We start from the raw sequence: 22,941 nt of genomic DNA, 5'->3' as shown, positions 1-22,941 counted from the left end.
TATATATTTGTTTGTTTATAACAGTTTGTTTATAACAATACTGTAACAGTATTGTGTTTCCAGTTGCACTTTTCCCAACACCACCATCAGTACCGCCGCTCCCTATACGCAGAGTACACAGTTTGCGTAGGGCACCAACTCCCTGGGGGGCACCATCACAGTTGCTCCAAAAAAAAAAATATATATATATACACTGTAAAAAATGATATGATGAAAAAGTCATGACAACTTATGTTTTAAAGTTACTTTAACTCATAAAAATAATTTAAGCAATTTCAACTTTTTTTTGTAAGTTATGCTAGATTCAACTTGATTTTTTAAGTCAGTTTAATGTTATTGAAATTCAAGGAGACCAATTTAATTCAGTGAACTTAACATTTTAAGTTCTAACTTACTGGCACACTGTAAAAAAAAAAAAAAGTTGAGCCAACTTAAAAGTTTGCTCGACTTATTTTTGTGCACTGTAAAACCCGACAAGTTAGGTTAACTCAAACTGTTTGAGTAAACTTATTGCCTTAAACCATTTAAGTTTTTAAAACTAACAATTATGAGTGCTCTGAACTTATTTCAGTTGAGTTCACTAAAATAAGATATACATTGCAATTAAGTGATTAATTGAGTAATAATTGAGCATTAGTGATGAACACTTGCTGTTAACAAACATAATCACTGAAGAAAAAGAAACACAAGAACAACTGACTTCAGACACAGCCTTAGATGAAATCAACTGAAATAAAATACACTAAATCTCTCAAAACCTGATTAAACAACCCCACAAACAGCATCACCAGCTCCACTTATTAATAACCAGACTGACTTTATTTCTGTCAGACATCTACAGAAGATCTTATTGAGAATTAACTAAGGTTTAGATGTTGATTTGTTTCATTTGAAGTAACCGTGTTAGAGATCAGTGTCTGCTTTAGTTGGGCTCTTGACCCTTGACTTCTGTTTTAGTTTTTTTTCCCTCCTCTTTTTCTCTGGCTGTTGTAACCATGTGTTCCTCAAACATATTTGTTTCTCAAAAGCCCAGAGAAAATGATCAGTAGTTGGTTGTTATATGTTTATAATGACAATCATCTGCTAGCGAACTGATCTCATTGTGTGTCTAATCTCTGATTAAATGGATGTTGTATTGATTATAGTAGGAGTGATTCTAAGAGTCAGTGATTCTGTGACAGTCAGTTAATAGAAAGGACTTTCCAAACAGTTTGTCCACAAAAAGTTTTAATCTATGGTAGCAACTAGACTCACACAGACATCAAGAATCAGCTTGTGAACCTCAACAATGGTGATTATAAAACAAGAAAAAAAAGAAAATTCATGCTGCAATGCATGCTGGGTACTAGCATAGTACAAAACTCATCCATGGATCCCAGCATGCACTGCTGCATGATTGTTTTTTTTGTTTTTGTTTTTTTTTCTTATATGGTCACCATTGTTCAGGTTCACAAGTGATTACTTTTTTTTTTTAACTTGACATGATTAGTTGAAACAACTAATACTGAAAAGTCCAATCAACTTACAGAGAGCAATTCAGCGCCAGTCAGGATTTTACAAAGTGAGTTGAAATTACTTGTATTTGTACTTTGATTATACTTAAAAAATTAAGGCAGCCACAAAACTTAAGTTTTTTAGTTGAAATAGGTGGCTTTTTTTACAGTGTATATATATATATATATATATATATATATATATATAAACCGTGATGAGCCATTCTATCATGTTCGCGGCTGAATGCAAATTATCATAATTGACGGACAACTATGCCCATGAAAAGATATCAGCAATCTGCCGCCAAGAAAAAAAAAAAAAAAAAGATGGAAACGAAGCCATACCTCAGGTAGGCTACATTCATAATCCTGTGAAACTTTTTTTGGTGTTGAGGTTATGTGTTTTAGTTCACACTACAGGTCTTAATGCTCAGATCGGATTTTTTTGCTGAAATCCATTTTTTTTTTTTTTTTGCGCTGTTGTTCACATTGTCATTTAAATGCCATCAGTCTCGTGTGAACCGTATACGGCCCTGAAGTGACCCGCATGCGCAAAAGAAGACGTGACGTCAGACGCAGCGCACTGCGTTTGCGGAAATAAAGATGGATGCTGCTCGTGTTAGTGTGTATTCTGCAATTTTTAAGTTAATGTGCAATCGGAGCCTAAATAACGAAGTGATAAGAAGAAGAATATTATGAAGAAGGAGAGCACGATTTCATCCAGCGCAGAATTGTGACGTCTGTCGCATTTCAATGACGTAAAAATCGCATGAAATGCGACATGGCCGTTCAGACTGAAGTCGCATTGCAAAACATCGGATTTGTATCCGATTTAGGACCACATATGAAAGTGGCCTGGGCCTGATTTGAAAAAATCTGTCATAAGAAAATCAGATATGGGTCACATTTGGGCAAAAAGTCAGATTTGGGCCACTTTAGCCTGCAGTGTGAACCTAGTAATGTCGGTAATAATTTCACCACCACCAACGCATCTAATATTCTCTCCCGAGTTTCCATGTTCACTTAAGAAAGTTAGCCATGATTTTTTTTAACACGACTAAAACAAATGAAAAAAAATAAAAAAATAAATCATGGTTCTTGTAGCCATGGGAACCGCAAATTAACCATGGTTTTGTTACTTCAAATAATAATTTACAAAGAAGTATTAAGATAATATTTTTGTGGTTATAAAAACAAACCTAAGCCAACAACAGCCTTTAAAATGACTTAAAATGCATTATATAAAAACATATACCATCTAATACCATCACAAATGAATCACAAATACCATTACAAACATTACAAACTATCAACTTTTAACCAAAAGAAAATGGTTTTCTGTAGTGTGTTTTGGGACATTTTCCATTAGGATTTATTGGTTTTGACAAGCCACCAATAGAAGGTGACCAGTTACCAGTAGAGACCAACTGGGCCCGTTACAGTTTCCATTAAAACCACTACAAGTCCCATTATAACCAGTAAAACCATTACAAATTTTGTGATGGTGTCTATTGTTGTCTTTTTTTTTTTCTTTTTTTTTCAACATTACATGTTATTACAAATGCCTGCAAAGGGAGCCAAAGTCCTGGTCATTGCTGCTGTTACACTTAGCTACAGGACGATCATATCCTTGTTTAATAGGCTATTGACCAAACATTTAATTCAAATATCCACTTAATCTTTCATTTTTGGCCACCTTTTTGCTATAGATGACACAGCCTCTATAATTTCTTCAACATAAAACATGTGGAGATCACAACCCTTACAAAAATGAACCATGGATTTATCGTAGTAAAACTGCTTAATTTTCTTTTGCGTGATTTCTGAATGCTTGAGACCATAAAATCAATTAGACAACTGCATTAATAAAATCATAGCCACAGGTAACTGTCTAGAACTATAATTGTAATTTGTAAATAATGCAATTTAATTACAATTTATTTATTTACTTTTATATTTTATTAAAGTTCCGTTTTGACCCCTATAGTAGGCGTTTTTTTGTTGTTGTTTTTTTTACTTCCATAACATTTGAGGGAGGGGGCACAAAAATATAATCCTGCTTATGGCACCCATTTGGCCGGGAGCGGCCCTGACCACCATTACCCAGCAGCACAATCCTTATGGATGAGAGACTGACATCAGGGATTCCTTGAAGTGGTTCCGCTGCAGGAAAAGACGGGGTATTTTACCCCGTCAACATGTACTTCAACATGTATTTTACATGCTTAACTAACTTTACTGATAAACCACAGCTCATCAATCAATGCAGTAACAGATCTAATTCATTACTGATAACCAAATGTGATGGGATGGATGTTGTAACTATAACCCCCTCTGCTGGAGAATAGGAAGAGCGCACTACAGGTTTAGCTGTGGCCATCACCGGCTGGTTAATGATTAACGTGATTGTTTCATGTTGAAAGTAGCTCGTGCAGTGGCGTAGAGAACAGTGATCTTCCATACTTCACATTTTCTGTCAGTGGGTCAATATTTGGCAGGACGTACGGACCCAGACTGCGATGCTGTTTTGTCTCCACTGTTTCTGTTGTTTCTATGGTTTTTGATTTGTTTTTGTTTTTTTCCCAACATACTTCCAGATGGTTATATTGTTTGTTTCTGGGTACTTTTTACTTTTAACTGTAACAAATGGTTTTTAGTGAACTACGACTATTGAGTATATATATATATATATATATATATATATAATTTTTTCCTCCTCACCCGTCCCAAAGCAACACCCCATAAGGACCACCCAGTAATGTGTACAGTATGCATCTACATGTAACTGACAGCATTCTGAAAGACTGCTTATGCGATATCAACATGTCAATTTATTACAAGCAACACAAGACAGCCAATGACATTTACAGCTGCGGATACTGGACTGTTTTTCTTCTGTGTTAATCATCTAACTCAGTCAGTTAAGAGCTATATTTTTCCTGAATATGGTCCCTGGAGCACAGGTTTTATCAGCTTGTAATTTTCAATGCACATTTAAAAGTGCCTGTTTTTAAATTCCCTAGTGTCTTGTAAGCATTTACCAAGAGGCAGTGGTCTTTTGAAGCTTTATTGAAGAACAACTTAGTTCTCATCCAGATTCAGAACACCCACTAATTCTCTTAGTTTGTGACTTGCCCATACAGCACTCCTTGAGTCCCCCTAGTGGGCTGGATATAGTATAACATGTCTTAGGTACTACAATACCCTGACACCTAGCTTGACCTTCAGGCCACAAGGCTGGCCAGGAGTTCTCATCTCTCTCATCATCTGAAACAAGGAGATATAAAAATTGTATTCAGTTTAATTGCTGTACACAGACACACACACACACACACACATCTGTGCTATCTCTTACCTTCTCCTGCATTCATTGATCCGCACACTAATGTTACTGAAGTTATTAGCTAGTTATGTTGGCCTGAGAAAGTCAACATACTGTTGACTGAGTGAAAGATGCTTGGGACAGTTGACTGATCTGTCACTGCTCCCGGGCCGTAGCTGGGGTTTGCGGGGCCCCAGTGCAGGTTGTACCTGTGGGCCCTGTTTGAAATGGTTTAATATATGTTTGTTCTATATATTTATTTGTGCCATTTACACAATGTTTACGTTTTTTCAGTTTGTAGGTGTCCAGGTACAGAAACCGAATAATCAAATATAAAATAGCATTGCATATGCTTCACTGTATAAATTAAATGTAGCTTAATTCTTGTTAAACTACAAAGTAGTTCAGTAAAGAGTGATTTTTCTCTGATTTAATTTCTTGGTTTAACATTAAGGACACCGCCAGCAGCTTGTAAATTAGGCGCGATCACTTTAAGAGACAATACATCCAATATAATACACACATCTGAATTATTTATTTATTTATTTATTTTTTCTCTCAACTGTTTACATTCACTTAAGTTTAAGTTTGCTCTCTATGTGAGTACTCGCTTGAGTTTTGTCCGCGTCCTGTTTGAATGCTTATAAACTCTTTTGAATGTTTAAATGGGCAAGGCATAAAAACGCGTGCAAATGATAAGCTTTCGTGGTGACGGGCAGCAGTGCCACATTTTTAGGATGGCCTCAGCCAGTCAGTTGAAATTAAAGAGTTGCACAATAGCACTGGTCATCAACAGAAACACGGCGTGATTTTTTTTTTTTTTTCAAAGAGTCAGTGCTTCGATCGCAACACAGACGGGGTGAATTTATGAATGAACGTGTGAAAGTTCTGTCACAAAGATGTTAGGTATCCTCGCGCTTTTTTAAAGTGGGTATACAGAAATCCTTGACCTTTGCTAGTGTGTATACGCCGTACACCTGCGTATCACGTAGACTACACCACTGGTCTTAACTGGCAGAAATGTCTCCATCCTCTCTGGGTAGACCGAACCTGTATGGTCGAGTGTTTGTTCATATCCTGGCGCGGAAGTCCATGGGTGGCGTAGTTGGCTACTATTGCAAATTTTAAGTCGAGGTAACGGTCTCTTTTCCCCTTGATCTGTTCCTCTGCCTTACTGTTTAGCCACACAAAGGAGAACTGATTTCTGGTGTTGCCTGGTTTCTTTCTCCATTTTCCAACACCAGAAGAGTTATTCTTTCATTGCCACAGTTAATACTGGACAAATTATCCAAAATAATAGTTTTTAATACAAAACTTACTCAGAAAACAGATCACAAAATACCTTCACACAGACGAGAACTGACAAAAGAAGGAAACACAGGGCTTAAATATACAGATAATGATGAACTGAAACAGAACAGATGTGGGATCTAACTCATCAAAAACCATGCAAACTGATGAGGGAACTCGGGTAAAAGGGAACAGAGAGAAAACAACCAGAACAAAACAGTGCATATGCCTACATGTGATATAGGTTTACCACACAACAAATTATGAACTCCAAATGTAAACTATACTATCGTCCAGCTAAATTGATAATACAGACATTAACATTGTGAATTTCTGTAAGGCTGCTTTGATTCAGTGTTTTGAGCAATAGAAATAAAAATGAATCTGGTGAAAAATATTACATGATTTTTAAAAGGATTCAGAATAAAGATATCTGAATTTAAAAACAACAAATTTAAAGAAACATTTGAGGACACCCCTCTTCCGACAATGAACTGCTCATTAAAAGCACTAAGTATCGGTGAATTACACTAAGTAATCAAAATTATCCAGGTACGTAAATGCCATGAGACCAGGTAGCAATAGTCACAATTTAGCTCATTTAGTGGACTACTGTTGGAGCGTTCAGTCTCTGTGCTGCTTCTGGCTGCTGCAAAACAAACCTTTAGTCAAACTGATGAACATGCAAAACATCAGAAAACAAGCCTTATGATATTTACGCTTTCAGTGAAACAATGATATAACAATGACATTCAATGGCCACCTTTGTGCTCAACTTATGCTTAAAACTGAGTAAATGGCACTACTTTTGGTGAACACAATCATAACAATTATCACAATGATATTTCTAAATCGAAGAGACTACAAGTATTGTGATTTTACAAAATATATCTAGGAATTAAAAGTATTTAATTATTAAGTGGGTTCTTTTGTCGATACATGCCAATCGTAAACAAGTAGGTTACAAACAACTCTAATGGTTTAAACTTTAAAGAATAAGCGCTACAATCATTGCTTTAGTAGAATTATACTGGATTCTGATATCTTTGAAAATAACATTTAGAATTTTTTTTTTTACCTGTACTCTGCGCCATTTTATGTTCATCTTGACATTTATAAATCGAAAGTAAAAAGGTGCTTGCTTGAGTTGACAATGAAACGAGCAGATGTAAATACTCACCAGCGTCCCACTGTTTATAAATGAAATATTACAAATGAAAACAATGTAAAAATGTAAGTTAAATGTGTGTGTGTGTGTGTGTGTGTGTGACACACATTACAGCTACATTTTACATTACAGAAATCAAGTAGTATTTAGAAATATCTGACGCAAATGAATGACATTCAAGTGTTCTTTGAGCTCCAACACAGTAAAAATAGAAGACATGTGCCTGAGTACTTTGAGCGAATGATTATAACTTCAACTAAAGTAACATTTTATTCATATAAGATCTTTAACATTTATCAGCATTTTTAAGGGTCAACGTAGAAGTACAGATGAATTCCATAATAATGTCTGTACATGTAGGACAGAGAAAATACTGTATGCCCTCTCTGATTAAGATGATGCTATTAGGAAACCATGCAACAGTAAAAAAAAAAAAAAAAACACCGTACAAGAGCAGGGGATTTTCTATAATATTTTTGACAGTTAATAAGATATTTCAGAAAGTTAAGCAAAACATATTTGTCACAGAAAATCTATATTCTATTATTTCTATAAAATAGCAAATAAATAACTAGCACCGATTATCTGCTTCAATTAAACCGCTGTTAAAATGCTTGAAAGCTAGAAAATAGGCATTACTTGGTGATAATTGAGTTATGTTTATTACCTAGAGTCTAAATGGCTTGGTTTGCAAATTTAGATCACACTTTAAGTAAACAGTTTTATTTTATCAGCAGGAAAAGCAATCTATGCTCATGATGTATGATTTTATGAAACAATCAATGTTTAACAGAAAGTGTTAAATGTGATAACTGGAGTGTTCCCTTTCGAACGTTCACTTCACGTTGTGTATGAGGAACGAATCCAATCATGCTGTGCTAAGAGCAAAAGCAGACTTTGCACTGCGAGCCCAGTTCTGGAGCACTTAACTTAAGGGCCTCTAGAGAACATGAGCCAACTGAGTTCCGAGCATAGCTGAGGACTTTTGGACACCGCTATTTCCACCGTAGGGAGAAACAGCAGTTTAAGCCGATAAAATCCATGCCTGGAGAGCAGGGACATCTAGGCTGTAAAATCTGGCAAACGTGGATGGTGACGATAAGCCAGCGGCCGCACATATCTCACCAATAGAGATTCCGCTGGACCAAGCCCAGGAGGAGGCCATTCCTCTAGTGGAGTGGGCCTTCACACCTATGGGGCATTGTAAACCTTCTGAGGCATAAGCCAAGGCTATAGCGTCAATTATCCAGCGGGACAGTCTTTGCTTGGTAACCAGCAGCCCCTTAGAGCGGCCTCCAAAGCAAACGAAAAGCTGCTCCGACTGTCTGAACAGGCTGGAGCGTTCAAGATATATTCTCAGGGCCCTGACATGGCAGAGAACATTAAGACCCTGTTCACCATCTGCAGCGGGGAGCGCCAGAAGGGTAATAACCTGGGCTCTGAACGGAGTAGATACCTCTAAAATGGTATCATTCACTCTCGCTGGGAGTTGCGTAGGCTCCCGTCGAGGCTCCATACATGAAGGTTCCACAGCTCTGGCCGGGGATGCCAAATCATGCCTTTCACCTGCGAGAGAAGATCCGGCCCAAGGCAAGAACTGACCCATTCCTCTTCCTTTCTGATGGGTCAGGACGGCTTCTGGGCTCAGGGTCCAGCACTAGTTGAGGGCATGGGCCTTGGCGCTTTGGATATGGAAAACGCTTTGCCACCTGGGGGCGCTGCTGAAGCCCAGCCTCCGACTTCTGAGGCGACGTGGATGGGGCTTTCTGGTGACTAGCAGCCGCAGCACCAGAGCGCTTGGAGGAAGTGACGCAGCGCTTGCGACGTCTTCTGAGCCTCTGAGAAGCGCTGTGCAAACCCGTCCATAGTGGGGTCAAAGAGGCCCTTCAGCAAGACCGGAGAATCAAGGAAGGCCCTTTTCTCAGCGTCCCTTATTTCAGTGAAGTTCAGCCAAAGGTGGCACTCCAACAACACCAGGCTGGCCATGGTCTTGCCGATAGCCTGAGGTGTGGCTTTCGTAGCGCACAGAGCCAGATCAGGCACTGTGCGCAGCTCTTTGAAAGCATCCTGATGTTGGCCAGACTCGTCCATATCACAGAAAAGTTTGGTCTGAAACACTTGTAGGACTGCCATTATATGCAGCATCGATCCGGGCCTGACCGGCCGCTATATACGCCCTGTTGGCCAGAGACGAAGTGGTCCTGCAGGGCTTCAAGGGATGCGCTGCAGGGGCCTTTAATTCCAGGGCGGACGGCGGACGGCGGACACAAGTGAGCAGCTACCGCTTCCTCCAGAGTGGGGAGCTTGCTATAGCCTTTTTCCTCAGAGCCGTCAATGGTGGTGAGGGCTACTGAAGAGGAGGGGCTAACTCGGGCCGAATAGGGGGCGTGCCAGGTCTCGGTCAGTTCCTCGTGAACTGCAGGCAAGAACGGCGCGTGCCGCTGGCAGGAAGGTGGTTGACAGCGTCCTGGCAGGAACCACTTGAGTAAAAGGCCATGGTGCGGGCTCATCTGGAGCCGACCACTTGAGACCCAGATTCTCCACCGCCTTGGAGAGAACATGGATCAGCTCACGGTCTGGTTTCGGCCACGATGGATGTGAAGAAGGATGTGAAGAAGGGAGGGCTTCAGGCTCCTCGCCAGAAGCGCAGCATTCTTCTGCGTCTGATGCCGTCAAGGACATAGCCTCGTTGATGGCAGTCTCTTCCTCGGAGGCGCCAAAGGAAACCAAGCTGCTCGCTGCAGAGGAGGGGCATTGATCCTCTTGTGCGACGCACACTGGCGCGACAAGGCGGAGCGGGGAGAGGGGGGCACGCAGGTGCATCGCTTGCACCCGTTGAGAGAGCCGTTGCTTCAGTGAAGAAGGCGATACGCGAGACTTGAGCCGTCAGCGAGCGCAACCACTGCGTGGGCGCTGCCCAGGCAGGCGACACTCTCGCTGTGCCTGTCTGACCCCTGCACCCGGGGAGCAATTGGGGGTTTGGGGCCTTGCTCAAGGGCACCTCAGTCGGGGTATTGAAGGTGGAGAGAGCGCTGTTCATTCACTCCTCCCACCTACAATCCCTGCCGGACCTGAGACTCAAACCTTTAGGTTACAAGTTCGACTCTCTAACCATTAGGCCACGACTTCCCCAATGTGAAGTGAACGTTCAAATAGGAACCTCACTTGCTCTAATGTCCAGTCAGTTTCTTCTTTGGGTTCATCATTTGTTCCAGCAGCTGAGAGAAAATCTCAGAGGAAATCTCATAACAGCACGAAATGCCACTCATTCAGCTCTATTTCATTGTGTTAAAATGCTGCATTAAAATGATTTAAATCTATTTTAATGTTACAGAATGTGGACACTGGCTGAATGAAGATGCAAATAGGGGTTTATTGACATTTCTGAGAGAAGGAAGATAATGGCAGGTAAGTGGCAGTTCAATATTTCTGAGAATGAAGATGAGTGATAAACAGACTTCCCCTGTTTGCAGGTGCAGGAGATCGTGGATGGTGGAGCAGATGGGGAGTGGGCACACACCTCGTCGTAGGGATATGTATCCAGGTAATCCTGACAACACAACGCAGTGAACAATGAGAATGGGAAGATGCGCTGGAGGGAATCGGTGGAGATATTCACTGGAGCACAGGAACATGAAATGGCAGTCCACTTCGAATAAACAAGACTGGACACTGAGGTGAGACATTTGAATCTGACCTCAATTTAATAAAAGCAAACAGGGAAGGAAATTCAAAATTAATTGATTTAAATATTTATATCTTTTGACATTGAATATATTTAATTCCTATTCTTTTGATTTTCTTTAAGAATTACAAGGTAATGCTCCCTCTATCTTATAGTACCACCACAATTTAATGAAGCTTTTTTTTTTTTCACCCTGACTTCCCATAATCCAATATTTTATTCAAAATTTTAAAAGGTATAATAACTGTAAATGCATTAATACATTCATTTGTTGAACAAGGTGATTTTACTCATCAAGGACTGGTGTGGTATAACAACAGCTCCACACTTTCACAAGGAACCCTGGACCATGTGAATGTTTATATTTAAAGTTATTTGGCAGAAGCGTGCACAATCTTTGCCGCAACTGGGTTTTGAGGATCTGTCACACATTACCCCTAACTTTACTAACAACTGCACCAACAGCTACACCAACAGCTGCACCAACAGCTCCACCAACAAATACACCAACAGCTGCACCAGCAGGGCCACCAATAAGTCCACAAGCTGCACCAACAGCCCCACCAATACACATACCAATAAATTCACCAGCAAGCATATTTCGTCCAAGTGCAAAAGCTGATAGTTGAAAAGTAGGCTGATACTTGGTTATAAATTGTTTAAATTCAGGGTTTTCACTTTGTCTTTCTACTTCCTCATTTAACATTCTCTCAGTCGCATCTTGTCTTTGTTCCTCTTCTTGTTGTTTTCTCTCCTCTTGCTCTCTCTGTCTTCTCTTTTCTTCCTCTTGTCTGTATTTCTGAGAATCTTCAAACATCTGATTACTGTAGTGTCCTCCTCCATTCTGCTCTATCATTGTGTCAATCTTCTGCAGTAGATCATTCACCTGTTTTCTGCTATTCTGATTTTCATTGTTGAAGACGTGAAATCTGCCTCCACACTGTTCTAGTAGATGTCTTAATTGACAGTTATCCTCAGTGAGGTTCTGTATATTTTGTCCTTTCAGCAGATCTCCATGGGTGAAGAGAACGATGGAGTATTGTAACACCTCCTGACCAAACATCATCTCAATCTGCTGAGGAATCTGCTGCTCTTGTTCAGTGAATCTGTCAATTACTCTGAACACAATGAGGAAAGCATGAGGTCCAGGACTGGATAAATAAACACTTCTTGCTATCTCTGTCATTAACTCTTCAGGTTTCAATTGTGTGTCAAAGAATCCAGGAGTATCAACTACAGTCACAGATCTGCCTGAAACAGTGGCGTGTTTCTCTGAACATCCACGGGTTACTGAACTCATATTCAGCACAGATCTAAACTCTTTTCTTCCCAGGATTGTGTTTCCTGCTGCACTTTTCCCAACACCAGTTTTACCCAGAAGAACAATCCGTCTGAATGAGAGACTGGAGACAGGAGTGTCTGGTTCATTTCGAGTGTTTGGACTGACATGAATTCGTCTCAGTCCACCTTCACCTGATGAAAAGAGAAAACGGATGTAAGCAGTCATTTACAGGACAGTCCTTCAAGAAAAATGCCATAAGTACTCTGATGAAATGCATTGATCAAACTAACAACTTTCCAGTTAAAAAAAAATAAATAAATGCTCTTTTCAAAACCGGTGTTATTAGGGTGAAGAAAAGTTATTATTCGCAGAGTTTGACAATTGCAGTAATCTGAGAAATACATGGGTTTAAGGTTTTTTATTTTTTTATTTTTTTGCACTTTTTAAGCACTTTTCCTGGATGTTGTTAAGAACAATGGTCAAATGTTGTTTTTATTGTAATTCATAAAAAAAGCTGGTTGGTTGATTGATTAACCATCCTGAAACCATCCTTTGTAGGGTAGCTCAAGTTAGTATAGTGCACCTCTGTTGTAGCCTATATATAAACATTTTAAAATGTGACAATTGAGTTGATAATTCAGATGGTTTGTAAACATATTAATAATAATAACAGAATAAAATGAAATACATAATTACATCATCTGTATCACAATCTTATACACTTAGTAAAGCAGTACTGAGATATACTTTATGAACAACATGTTGCAAAAAGTTTAAAACATTTTATTTGATTATTGTTTAAAGACTCACCCTTTACTCCAAATGATCTCTGGAGAATTTTTACCAGCAGTAATCGAGCTTGGTCACTATGTTCTTTTGCCCTGTTGTTGAACACATGGTATCTCTGATCATGTTTCTGAATGAGTTTCTTCAGTGCTTCAGTCTCGTTGATGAATTCATTTATGGTGATGTTTTCATCTTGTAGTTCGTCTCCTCTGGTGAAGAGAATCCAGGTTTTTTCCAAGTGTTTTTCTCCCAGCAGCATCTCAATCTTATCCACAGTTTTTATCTCTTCTTCAGTGAAACTATCAGCTTTGATAACAAGCAAAAATGCACACAGACCAGATTCACATTTCTGGAGAACCTTTTCCAGTTTCTTCTGAATCTCTTCTGTACTCATCTTTGGGTCATAGAATCCAGGTGTGTCATAAACAGTGACTGGAAACCCATCAACAGTCCCAGATTTCACAGCTACATCTCTAATGACTGATTTGGAGCTTTTCTTTGATCTGAAAACTTCTCGTCCCAGTATTGTGTTTCCTGATGCACTCTTCCCAACTTGTTTTTTCCCCAGTAAAATGAAGTTCAGGTGTGCATTTGATTCCATTTCTGATGTGTGGCCTTTAAAAAAAAAAATAAATAAATAAAAAAAAAACTCTGTAAAAATCAGTAATATATTAGAAACATGTAACAACATTTGAAATAGACGTCAGAGAAAGAACTGAATTCTTGCCACTCTGATGTTCACTGTTTCCCAGCTCTTTTTTCCTGATTGATGCTGTGCTGAACATCTCTCCAGTGTAACGCTGTTGTTGATTCTCATTAAACAGATGCTCAATCTTCTTCATTAGGTCTCTCATCTCTGATTGGTTGTTCATCATCTTGTTGCAGGCCTGATATCTTCCTCCACATTTCTCCAGCAGCTGCTCCAGATCAGGGTTTTTCTTCAGATCATATTTTATTGTGTTATACTCTTTTTCTCTCTCATAGGTGAAGAGAATCATCACAAACTGAAGAACTTTGACACCAAACACTCTCTGAAGCCATTCAAGACCCATCTTATCATCATTGGTTAACTGGCCCAGTCGCACGACAAAGATGAAGACATGTATTTCATTTTCATTCACTAGCTGATCAATGTGATGATCCACACAATCCAGGTAAAGTTCAGTCTCATGGAAGTCAATCATGTTGAACACAGAGATGTGCCATTCTGATATCTTCTTCTGTAAAGGATCAATCATGGATACTTCAGTGTTTTCCATACGTGTCTGTTTTTCTCCAAGTAGAAGGTTTTCATGTCCAAACTGGACTGATGAAGAGCTTCCAAATAACACAATGTACAGACTGGTTAACTTATTGTCTAGAATAGATAAATAGATACACAGATTTGTTGTTAAACACATCAATACACTGCAATGTAAGTTCATTAAATCACTGGGAAAAAATAAAAAATAAAATAAAAAAAGTGAAATAATTAAGATCAAATCAACTACAAAAAATAAAATGGGCAATTTTTGTCTAACCTTAAGCAACACAATGCAATGCAATTCAAAATACAAGTAAAACACCTGTGAAAAATCAATATGTAAAATTCCATCATATTAACACACAGTACATTGGATCCTATTTTTATAGATTGTTTCTTACAGTGTTATTACTTAGAGTGGGGTATTTTGCTAATAAAATAATCATGCTAGATGAATGAGAACTTTATGTCTGGTCTGCCATCTTAGTAAGCTTTTATTATATTTTATGCATGAACAGTAAAGTGATTACAGCATTTTATTTTATTTATTTATTTATTTATTTATTTTTTGACATTTCAGTGAAGACAAGCAACTTCTGAAACACTAATGTAGACAGAGAGAGTTTCGAGACAAAATGCCATTATTTGGATTAATGTGGATACAGCTGATCCTTAGTTAATGTAATACTATTCACATAAATTTTGAAGTTCCCTTTTGGTAGAAATTGCAGGAGTCCACTGTACTTTTTCTGTTCTTTCCTTTCTCTAACAATGCCCCTGCTTCCATGTAGTTCCAAGGAAAATCCGCTTGAAAACATTACATGTATTTGGCCAAATTCTACTTATCAGGTCAAAGAGGTTAATATAACTATGTAATGTTGCCACAACAATTGTTAAGTGTTATTTACTGCAATGGACATGTGTTAGGCACATAGTCAAGGTTGTTCATCTGAATGTCAGTGATTGAGGCCCATGTATTTAAAGATGCATGAGATTCTGGGTTTTCTCATGCAGAAGAACATGTAGAGAAGCCATGCTACAAGGAGCAAGAAACACTCACCCATGGAAGGCTGCACGGAAAGGCACGAGATATATCCACTCCCCTCTCTGTGTCTCTCCCTCCATCTCGCTTTAATTCTCTGTCCACCTCCTTCACTGTACATAACTGTAAACACAAAGAACATTCCTTCAACACCGAAATATCTCTCTTTCTTACACACACACACACACACACACACACACACACACACACACACACATATATATCAATATACCCTAACCCACACTCTAAACTTAAAAGAAAACTTTCTGCATTTTTACAATGTACTTAAAGGTCCCATATTGTCAAAACTGAAATCTCCTGGCTTTCTTCATGATAACAGAGGTCTAGGGGCTATGTAACTACCGGTGCACCTCAATAGATTAGAATGTCGTGAAAAAGTTCATTTTTTCTTGTAAGTTATTTCAAAAAGTGAAACTATCATATATTTTAGATTCATTGCATGTAAAGTGAAACATTTCAAAAGTTTTTTTTTTGTTTTAATTTTGATGATTAGAGCTTACAGTTCATGAAAGTCAAAAATCAGTATCTCAAAATATTAGAATATTTACATTTGAGTTTCAATTAATGACCATCCCTACAGTATAAATTCCGGGTATCTCTTGTTCTTTGAAACCACAATAATGGAGAAGACTGCTGACTTGGCAATGATCCAGAATACGAATATTGATGCCCTCCACAAAGAGGGTGAGTCACAGAGGGTCATTACTAAAAGGTGTGGCTGTTTACAGAGTGCTGTATCAAAGCATATTAAATGCAAAGTTGACTGGAAGGAAGAATTTGGGTAGGAAAAGGTGCACAAGCAACAGGGATGACTGCAAGCTTAAGAATACTGTCAAGCAAAGCTGATTCAAACACTTGTGAGAGCTTCACAAGGAGTGGACTGATGCTGGAGTCAGTGCATCAAGAGTCACCACGCTCAGACATCTTCAGGAAAAGGGCTACCAAGCCACTTCTGAAACGGAAACAACGTCAGGAGCGTCTTACCTGGGCTGTGGAGAAAAAGAACTGGACTGTTGCTCAGTGGTCCAAAGTCCTCTTTTCAGATGAAAGTAAATTTTGCATTTCATTTGGAAATCAAGGTCCCAGAGTCTGGAGGAAGAGTGGAGAGGCACAGAATCCATGTTGCTTGAAGTCCAGTGTGAAGTTTCCACAGTCAGTGATGATTTGGGCTGCCATGTACCAGGAAATTTTAGAGCACTTCATGTTTCCTTCTGCTGACAAGCTTTATGGAGATGCTGATTTCATTTTCCAGCTGTCCACACTGCCAAAGGTACCAAAAGCTGGTTCAATGACCATAGTGTTACTGTGCTTGATTGGCCAGCGAACTCACCAGACCTGAACCCTATAGAGAATCTATGGGGTATTGTCAAGAGGAAGACACCAGACCCAACAATGCAGATGACCTGAAGGCTGCTATCAAAGCAACCTGGGCTTCCATACCACCTCAGCAGTGCCACAAACTGATCACCTCCATGCCATGCCGAATTGAGGCAGTAATTAAAGCAAAAGGAGCCCCTACCAAGTATTGAGTACATATACAGTAAATGAACATACTTTCCAGAAGGCCAACAATTCACTAAAAATTTTTTTTTTTTTATTGGTCTTATGAAGTATTCTAATTTGTTGAGATAGTGAATTGGTGGGTTTTTGTTAAATATGAGCCTAAATCATCACAATTAAAAGAACCAAAGACTTAAACTACTTCAGTCTGTGTGCATTGAATTAATTTAATACGAGTTTCACAGTTTGAGTTGAATTACTGAAATAAATGAACTTTTCCACGACATTCTAATTTATTGAGATGCACCTGTATAAGTTTCAAAATAGTCAATCCACAGTAAAGTGCACACAGCCTGCATAAAGTTGCTGTGTTTTTTCACGAGCCGCTGTGACTTCCATAAAAAATGTGACGTCCGAACAACTCCGTCACCGCTTTCAGTCACCATCCCGAGCACCGCCCACTGTCCTTTTGCCAAACCCCCAGACAACATTGCGTCCATGCCATTGCTGAGCAACAACAACACAGAAACCTGTCAAAGTTTAACTTTAACGGACGAAACCAGACCGGCCGACCTGTAATGTTACACTCTCACTCAAAGGATGATCTGACAGGATTGTAACTATGGAGTCCGGTGTCATATCAGATCACAACGGATCGTCCAGAGTTTAGTCACTTCCTGTCTGCTACATCTGGATCTCCGAGGTCAGTTCAACAGTATTTCCCACTGGCTTCCAGCATGTAGGATCCACCACTGATGTCAGCAAGCGCAGCTGGTATCCCCAAACCCATGCATCCTTATCCCTCTGCTCCTGAATTGATTCACCTGTCTCTAGCGCTTCCCATAGGGGGAGTCGCTTTAGGGCATGTTCGGGCTGCGCACATCACCACAGAACCCTTCGAGGCAGCGGCATCCACTATGATGTTTCCAGAGGTGGCGGCTGACGCTGCAGAACCTTCTGAGGTAGTGGTGCTCGCTGCTGTGTCCCCAGAGGCAATGGTGCCACTGCTGTTTCTCCGGAGGTGGCGGCGTATGCTGCAGAGCCTCCTGAGGCGGCGGCACTCGCTTCAGCTCCTTGCGTGGTGGTGGCGCCCAACAATGCTCTCTCAGCCTGTCTTGTCTCTGTCGTGGAGACTGTTACTGAACTCTGTATTTACCCTGTCAAGGAGTATGTCAATGAAAGCTCCCTGTCTTCTGATGCCTCTGTCATGACCCCAAGCGCTTTCTTGGAATTCTCTGCGTGTGTTGAAATTCCTGATGGTACTGCTGTAGAACCTCCAGAGGTGGCGGCATCTGCTGCAGAACCACCTGAGGTGTCGGTGGTATCCACATATGAACTATCTGCTTGTCCTGTCACGGCCACGGAGGCCTTTTATGAACTCTTGTCCTGCTCTAAACCTGCCAAGGAGACCTTTCCTGAACTCTCTGTTTGCCCTGCTATGGCCAATAAGGCCGACCATGAGCTTTCTGCCTGTCCCGTTATGGCTAGGAAGGCCAGAAAGGCTGCCCCTGAACTTTCGTCCTGTCCTGAGCAGACCACGGAGGTCATCCATGAACTTGAGTCTTGTCTCGACCCAGCCATAAAGGCTGTTCGGGAACTCTCAACCCTGCCTGTCGTGGCTATGAAAGCCGTAAATGAACTTTCTGTATGTGCTGTTAACCCTGTCATTGCCAGAGAGGCCATAAGTGAACTACTTGATCATCCAGTTTCCACTAATGAACCTGAGTGTGAAGTGTCAGCCCGTTTAGCCATAATCAATGCTCTTGACTTTGAATTAGCTGTGGGTCCCAGTTCAAGTAATGTGTCTAATGAACTTTCTGTCAGTCCTGCTTCAGTCAATGAGTCTGATTTCAAACGGTCTGTCTGTCTAAATGCTGCTGATGCATCGGTTTCTGAATTATCTGCCAGTCCCGTTTCCCTCAATGAGTCTGTTGAATCATCTGTCTGTCCAGATTCTATTAATGCCTGTCCAGTTTCAGTCGCTGAAATGTCTACCGGTTCAGTTTCTGATAATCCATCCAATTTTGAACTGTTTATCTGTCTGGATTCTGCTGTCGAAGTAGGTTGTGAGCTATCGGTCTTGCTATTGGTTTCAGTCAATAAGTCGAATTCTGAACAATCAGTCTGTCTAGTTCCCACTAAGGATTTCTCTGTTCAGTTTCAAGCACTGAGTGTGAACAGTCTGTCTATCCAATTTCAGCCAATGGACCCGATTATGGACTGTCTGTCTGTCTAGTTTCAATCAGTGAGCCTGTTGATGAACTGTCTGCCCGTTCAGTTGTCACCAGGGAAACTATTGATGAACCTTTTGTGTTCCCTGCCTCAGTCCTTGAGGCCTTATATGCACAGTTTGTCTCTTGTGTCTCAGTTTTCCCTAGGTCCCAGTCTCTGCCAGGGGTCCCTGATTCGTCTGGTCCGCCGCGGTCGTCTTCAGTCTCGCTTTTGTGGTCATCTGTCTATTCTACTCCGCCGTGGTGGTCTTTTGCATTGTTGTGGTGGTCCTCAGCTCCACCTATTCTGTTGGTTCCGCTCTGGCTCCTGCTCTGCCGGCTCCGTCCTGGCTCTCTGTTTTGCCGGTCCTGCCTCAGTCCCAAGGTCCTATACCTCCACATGGACCTGGCCCTCCATCCCTCCCTGTTCTGCCTCCGCTCCACCACCCTCCTGGATTATAGACTGTTTGGAGCATCTGGAAGCCACTCCTTGGGGGGCTGTTGCATGTCACCCTGGACTGCATTTCCCGTCATCCATTGCACTGATTGCACACAGCTGTCACCAATCTCACACACACACCTGAAAGCTATTACACACACTATAAATCACCTACTCATATTCTGCTCAAGTCTCTGAGTATTGTCTGCGTTTATTGCTCTCCAAGTGATAACACTTTACGGAACCATTTCCCTGTCTAAGTTTCTAGTTTCTAGTTTCTAGTTCCTAGTCTCAGTTCCTAGTTCTAGTCTTAGTCTAGTTTCGTTGTGTTTCCTGATTTCCTAGTTCCTGATTCTTGCCCGCATATCTTGGATTATTGTTTGCTCCTCGCCTGGACTATTGCTCACGTTTACGGATTACCTCTCTTGTCAAGCCCTCTGGATATTTTTAACCGTCGATCGGCCATGCCCATGGATTTCTCTTTTGTCTTGCCTGTGCCGTACCTGATTGCTGTTGTTCGACCCTGCCTGTGTTTTGACCATGTTTATAAATAAAAGCTTGCATATGGATCCACATGCCTCACGTCTCGTTGGCTCCGTAACACCGTGAGCTCTAGCTCACTAGGCAGCGTTTGACAGGGTTCACTATTAGTGAGGACATTAAACACCTCACAAATGTAGTCAAACCTACGAACACACATTCCTGTTACCCTATGTTTATTCCTGTTACTGTTACTAAATAATTAGAAGAAGAATAATACAATAAAATTCTGTAAAATACAAATACTCTTGAGGGATAAAGTAATTAGTTGACATTTTTAAATATGATTTTAAAAGACATCTAAGTTTTGGTAACAGGACTGATAAAAATGCATGTTATGAATAATTAAATGTGTGTTATCAGACTCAGTTTTGAAAAGAAAAACAAATTAAGTTTTATTTGGAAGAGTTACAACAAACATAATTAGCTTGCATGACTGGATATTACTGTGAGTTGTTTCAAATTTCTAAAAATGCTACTCTCAACAACTTTTCAGAAGAATGCTACAAAATATTCAAATACAATTCAAATCAAAATAAATGCTAAATGTCTACACAATCTCAAATTTATTACAAATCTCTGTAGAACAAAATCAGTCATTTATAATAAATAAACAAATACAATCAAATAAAATAAAAATAAAAATCTCAGTCATCTAATGCACAGACAAGTCATCAGAATTAAAACTGGCCTACGAAACTTTGACCTGCACTTGAGCAATGGGGTGTGTGGGGGTTTGGAGGAAACAAAAAACAAAACGACACTTGCAAAACCTCTAGAACCAGAGTTTTATCTGACATCTGCACATGCCTAGTAGGCAAAGTTTGATGGTTGGGACATTTTGTTTTTTTCTTTATCATAAAATTATGTAAAATAACAGTTGCAATGCTGCAGAACAAGTAACTTTTCACAACAACAATAACAACAAATATGCAGTTTTCTCAGGCTCCTATGTTTATGTTCAGTTACAGTAGTGGTCAGAATTATTGGCACCCTTGGTAAATATGATCAAAGAAGGCTGTGATTATTAATCTGCATAGTTAATCCTTTTGATCTTTTATTAAAAAAAAACAAACAAAAAAAAAAAATCACAAAAAGCTAACCTTTCATTGGATAATAAGAATTTAAAATGGGGGAAATATCATGAAATAAACGTTTTTCTCTAGTACATGTTGGCCACAATTATTGGCACACCTAGAAATTCTTATGAGTAAAATATCTTTGAAGTACATTCCCATTCATATTCACAATTTTGAGCACTCCAGGGTGATTATGAACATGAAATTATCCAGCCATGGCTTCCTGTTTCACAGAAATATAGAAGGGGGAAAAAAGCCCAAATTCCCTTAATCATCCATCACAATGAGAAAAACCAAAGAATATATTTCTGATGTAGCAAAAGATAATTGAGCTTCACAAATTAGTGAAGTAGCTTTACGAAAAGAGCTAGAGCACTGAAAATTCCCATTTCCACCATCAGGGCAATAATTAAGAATTTCCAATCAACATAAAATGTTACGAAACTGCCTGGAAGAGGACGTGTGTCTATATCATCTAATGCACGGTGAGAAGGAGAGTTTGAGTGGCTAAAGACTCTCCAAGGACCACAGCTGGAGAATTGCAGAAAATAGTTGAGTCTCGGGGTCAGAAAACCTTAAAAAAAAAAATAGTCAAACAGCACCTACATCACCACATGTTGTTTGGGATGGTTTCAAAAAAATTATCCTCGCTCATCCAAAAACAAACTCCAGCATATTCAGTTATCACACGACTGGAACTTCAAATGGAACTGGCTTCTATGGTCAGATGAAACTAAAAAATTAGCTTTTTAGCAGCAAACACTCAAGATGGGTTTGGTGAACACAGGGATAAAAAGTACCCCATGTGTACAATGAAATATACTGCTGTATTTTTGATGTTGTGGGCCTATATTTCTGCTGGAGGTCCTGGACATCGTGTTTAGACACATGGCATCATGGATTCTATCAAATACCAACAGATAAAAAATCAATAAGTGACTGACTCTGTTAGAAATCTTATAATGGGCCATGTTTGGATGTTCCAACCGTACAATAATCAAAACAACACAAAAATGGGTAACTGAGCACAAAACCAAGCTTCTGCTGGCCATTCCAGTCTTCTGACCTGAACCCTGTAGAAAATGAGTGGAGAACTGAAGAGAAGAAGCACCAACATGGAGCTGGGAATCTAAAGGGTCTGGAGTGATTCTGGATGAAGGAATGGTCTCTGATCTCTTGTCAGGTGTTTTCTAACCTCATCAGGCATTATAGGAGAACATTTAGAGCTGTTAAACTGGCAAGTGGAGGTTTCAAAAAGTATTGAATAAAAGGGTGCCGTTAATTGTGGCCAATGTGTGTTAGAGAAAAACATTTATTTCATAATGATATTTCCCCCCCATTTTAAATTCTTATTATCCAATGAAAGGTTAGATTTTTAAAAAAATAAAAGATCAAAAGGATTAACAATGCAGATTAATTTTCACAGCCTCCTTTGATCATATTTACCAAGGGTGCCAATGATTCTGACCACTACTGTATTTCACTTTAATGGCAATGAAAAGAACCTGTTCGTTGCCATTAAAGTGAAATAACTGAACCTACACAAAAAAGCCTGATAAAAATGCTAATTTTAGAAGAACATTTCAAATGGCACTTAGAGTCTATATATTCCTGGGATACTCACTCAGATTCTGATGACAGCTTTCTGCTTCTCAAATGCACATCAGGCACGAGAAGAGTCTTCATCTATCGAATGAAAATGACAGGAACAAGTGGAATCACAAAACTACAGTGTAGTTATATGCCTACTACATTAAGATACTGCATATAATCTGTCAGTCTGCTAAGATTCTGAGTTCCAAAAAGCAAAAGTCCTGTGCAGGTCTTTATGTTGACATGTA

At 39.7% G+C, this 22,941-nt stretch overlaps 1 protein-coding gene and 1 long non-coding RNA gene across 5 annotated transcripts; one reads left to right on the top strand and one right to left on the bottom strand.

Moving 5' to 3' along the window:
• The first annotated feature begins 5,757 nt into the window (after positions 1-5,757).
• LOC131536391 (uncharacterized) lies at positions 5,758-14,122 on the top strand. 4 transcript variants are annotated; one of them, XR_009269942.1, is made up of 3 exons: positions 5,758-5,949; positions 10,608-10,950; positions 14,011-14,122. It is a non-coding gene; the product is annotated as an uncharacterized LOC131536391 (long non-coding RNA). The 4 variants fall into 4 exon arrangements; XR_009269943.1 differs by lacking the exon at positions 14,011-14,122 and adding an exon at positions 11,968-12,084; XR_009269940.1 differs by lacking the exon at positions 14,011-14,122 and adding an exon at positions 11,965-12,069.
• LOC131536363 (GTPase IMAP family member 8-like) lies at positions 11,196-14,028 on the bottom strand. Its single transcript, XM_058769245.1, has 2 exons — positions 13,051-14,028; positions 11,196-12,431 (listed from the first exon to the last, which is right to left on the bottom strand). Exons 1-2 carry the CDS (start codon positions 13,715-13,717, stop codon positions 11,383-11,385), a joined length of 1,716 nt encoding a protein of 571 aa, XP_058625228.1. The 5' UTR covers positions 13,718-14,028; the 3' UTR covers positions 11,196-11,382.
• Positions 14,123-22,941: the final 8,819 nt, after the last annotated feature.

Source organism: Onychostoma macrolepis, chromosome 03, assembly GCF_012432095.1.
Source record: "Onychostoma macrolepis isolate SWU-2019 chromosome 03, ASM1243209v1, whole genome shotgun sequence".
NCBI lineage: Eukaryota > Metazoa > Chordata > Actinopteri > Cypriniformes > Cyprinidae > Onychostoma > Onychostoma macrolepis.
The sequence above is the reverse complement of the archived record's forward strand: the minus strand, read 5'-3'. Positions and strand labels throughout refer to the sequence as shown.

Bases quoted from the DNA above. Each gene is read 5' to 3' on its own strand.
- LOC131536363 (XM_058769245.1), bottom strand. From the start codon at position 13,717: ATGTTGTTACATGTTTCTAATATATTACTGATTTTTACAGAGTTTTTT. The intron at 12,432-13,050 runs GTGAGTCTTTAA...TCTTTTCATCAG, and splicing joins GAGATCATTTGGAGTAAAGG to GTGAAGGTGGACTGAGACGA.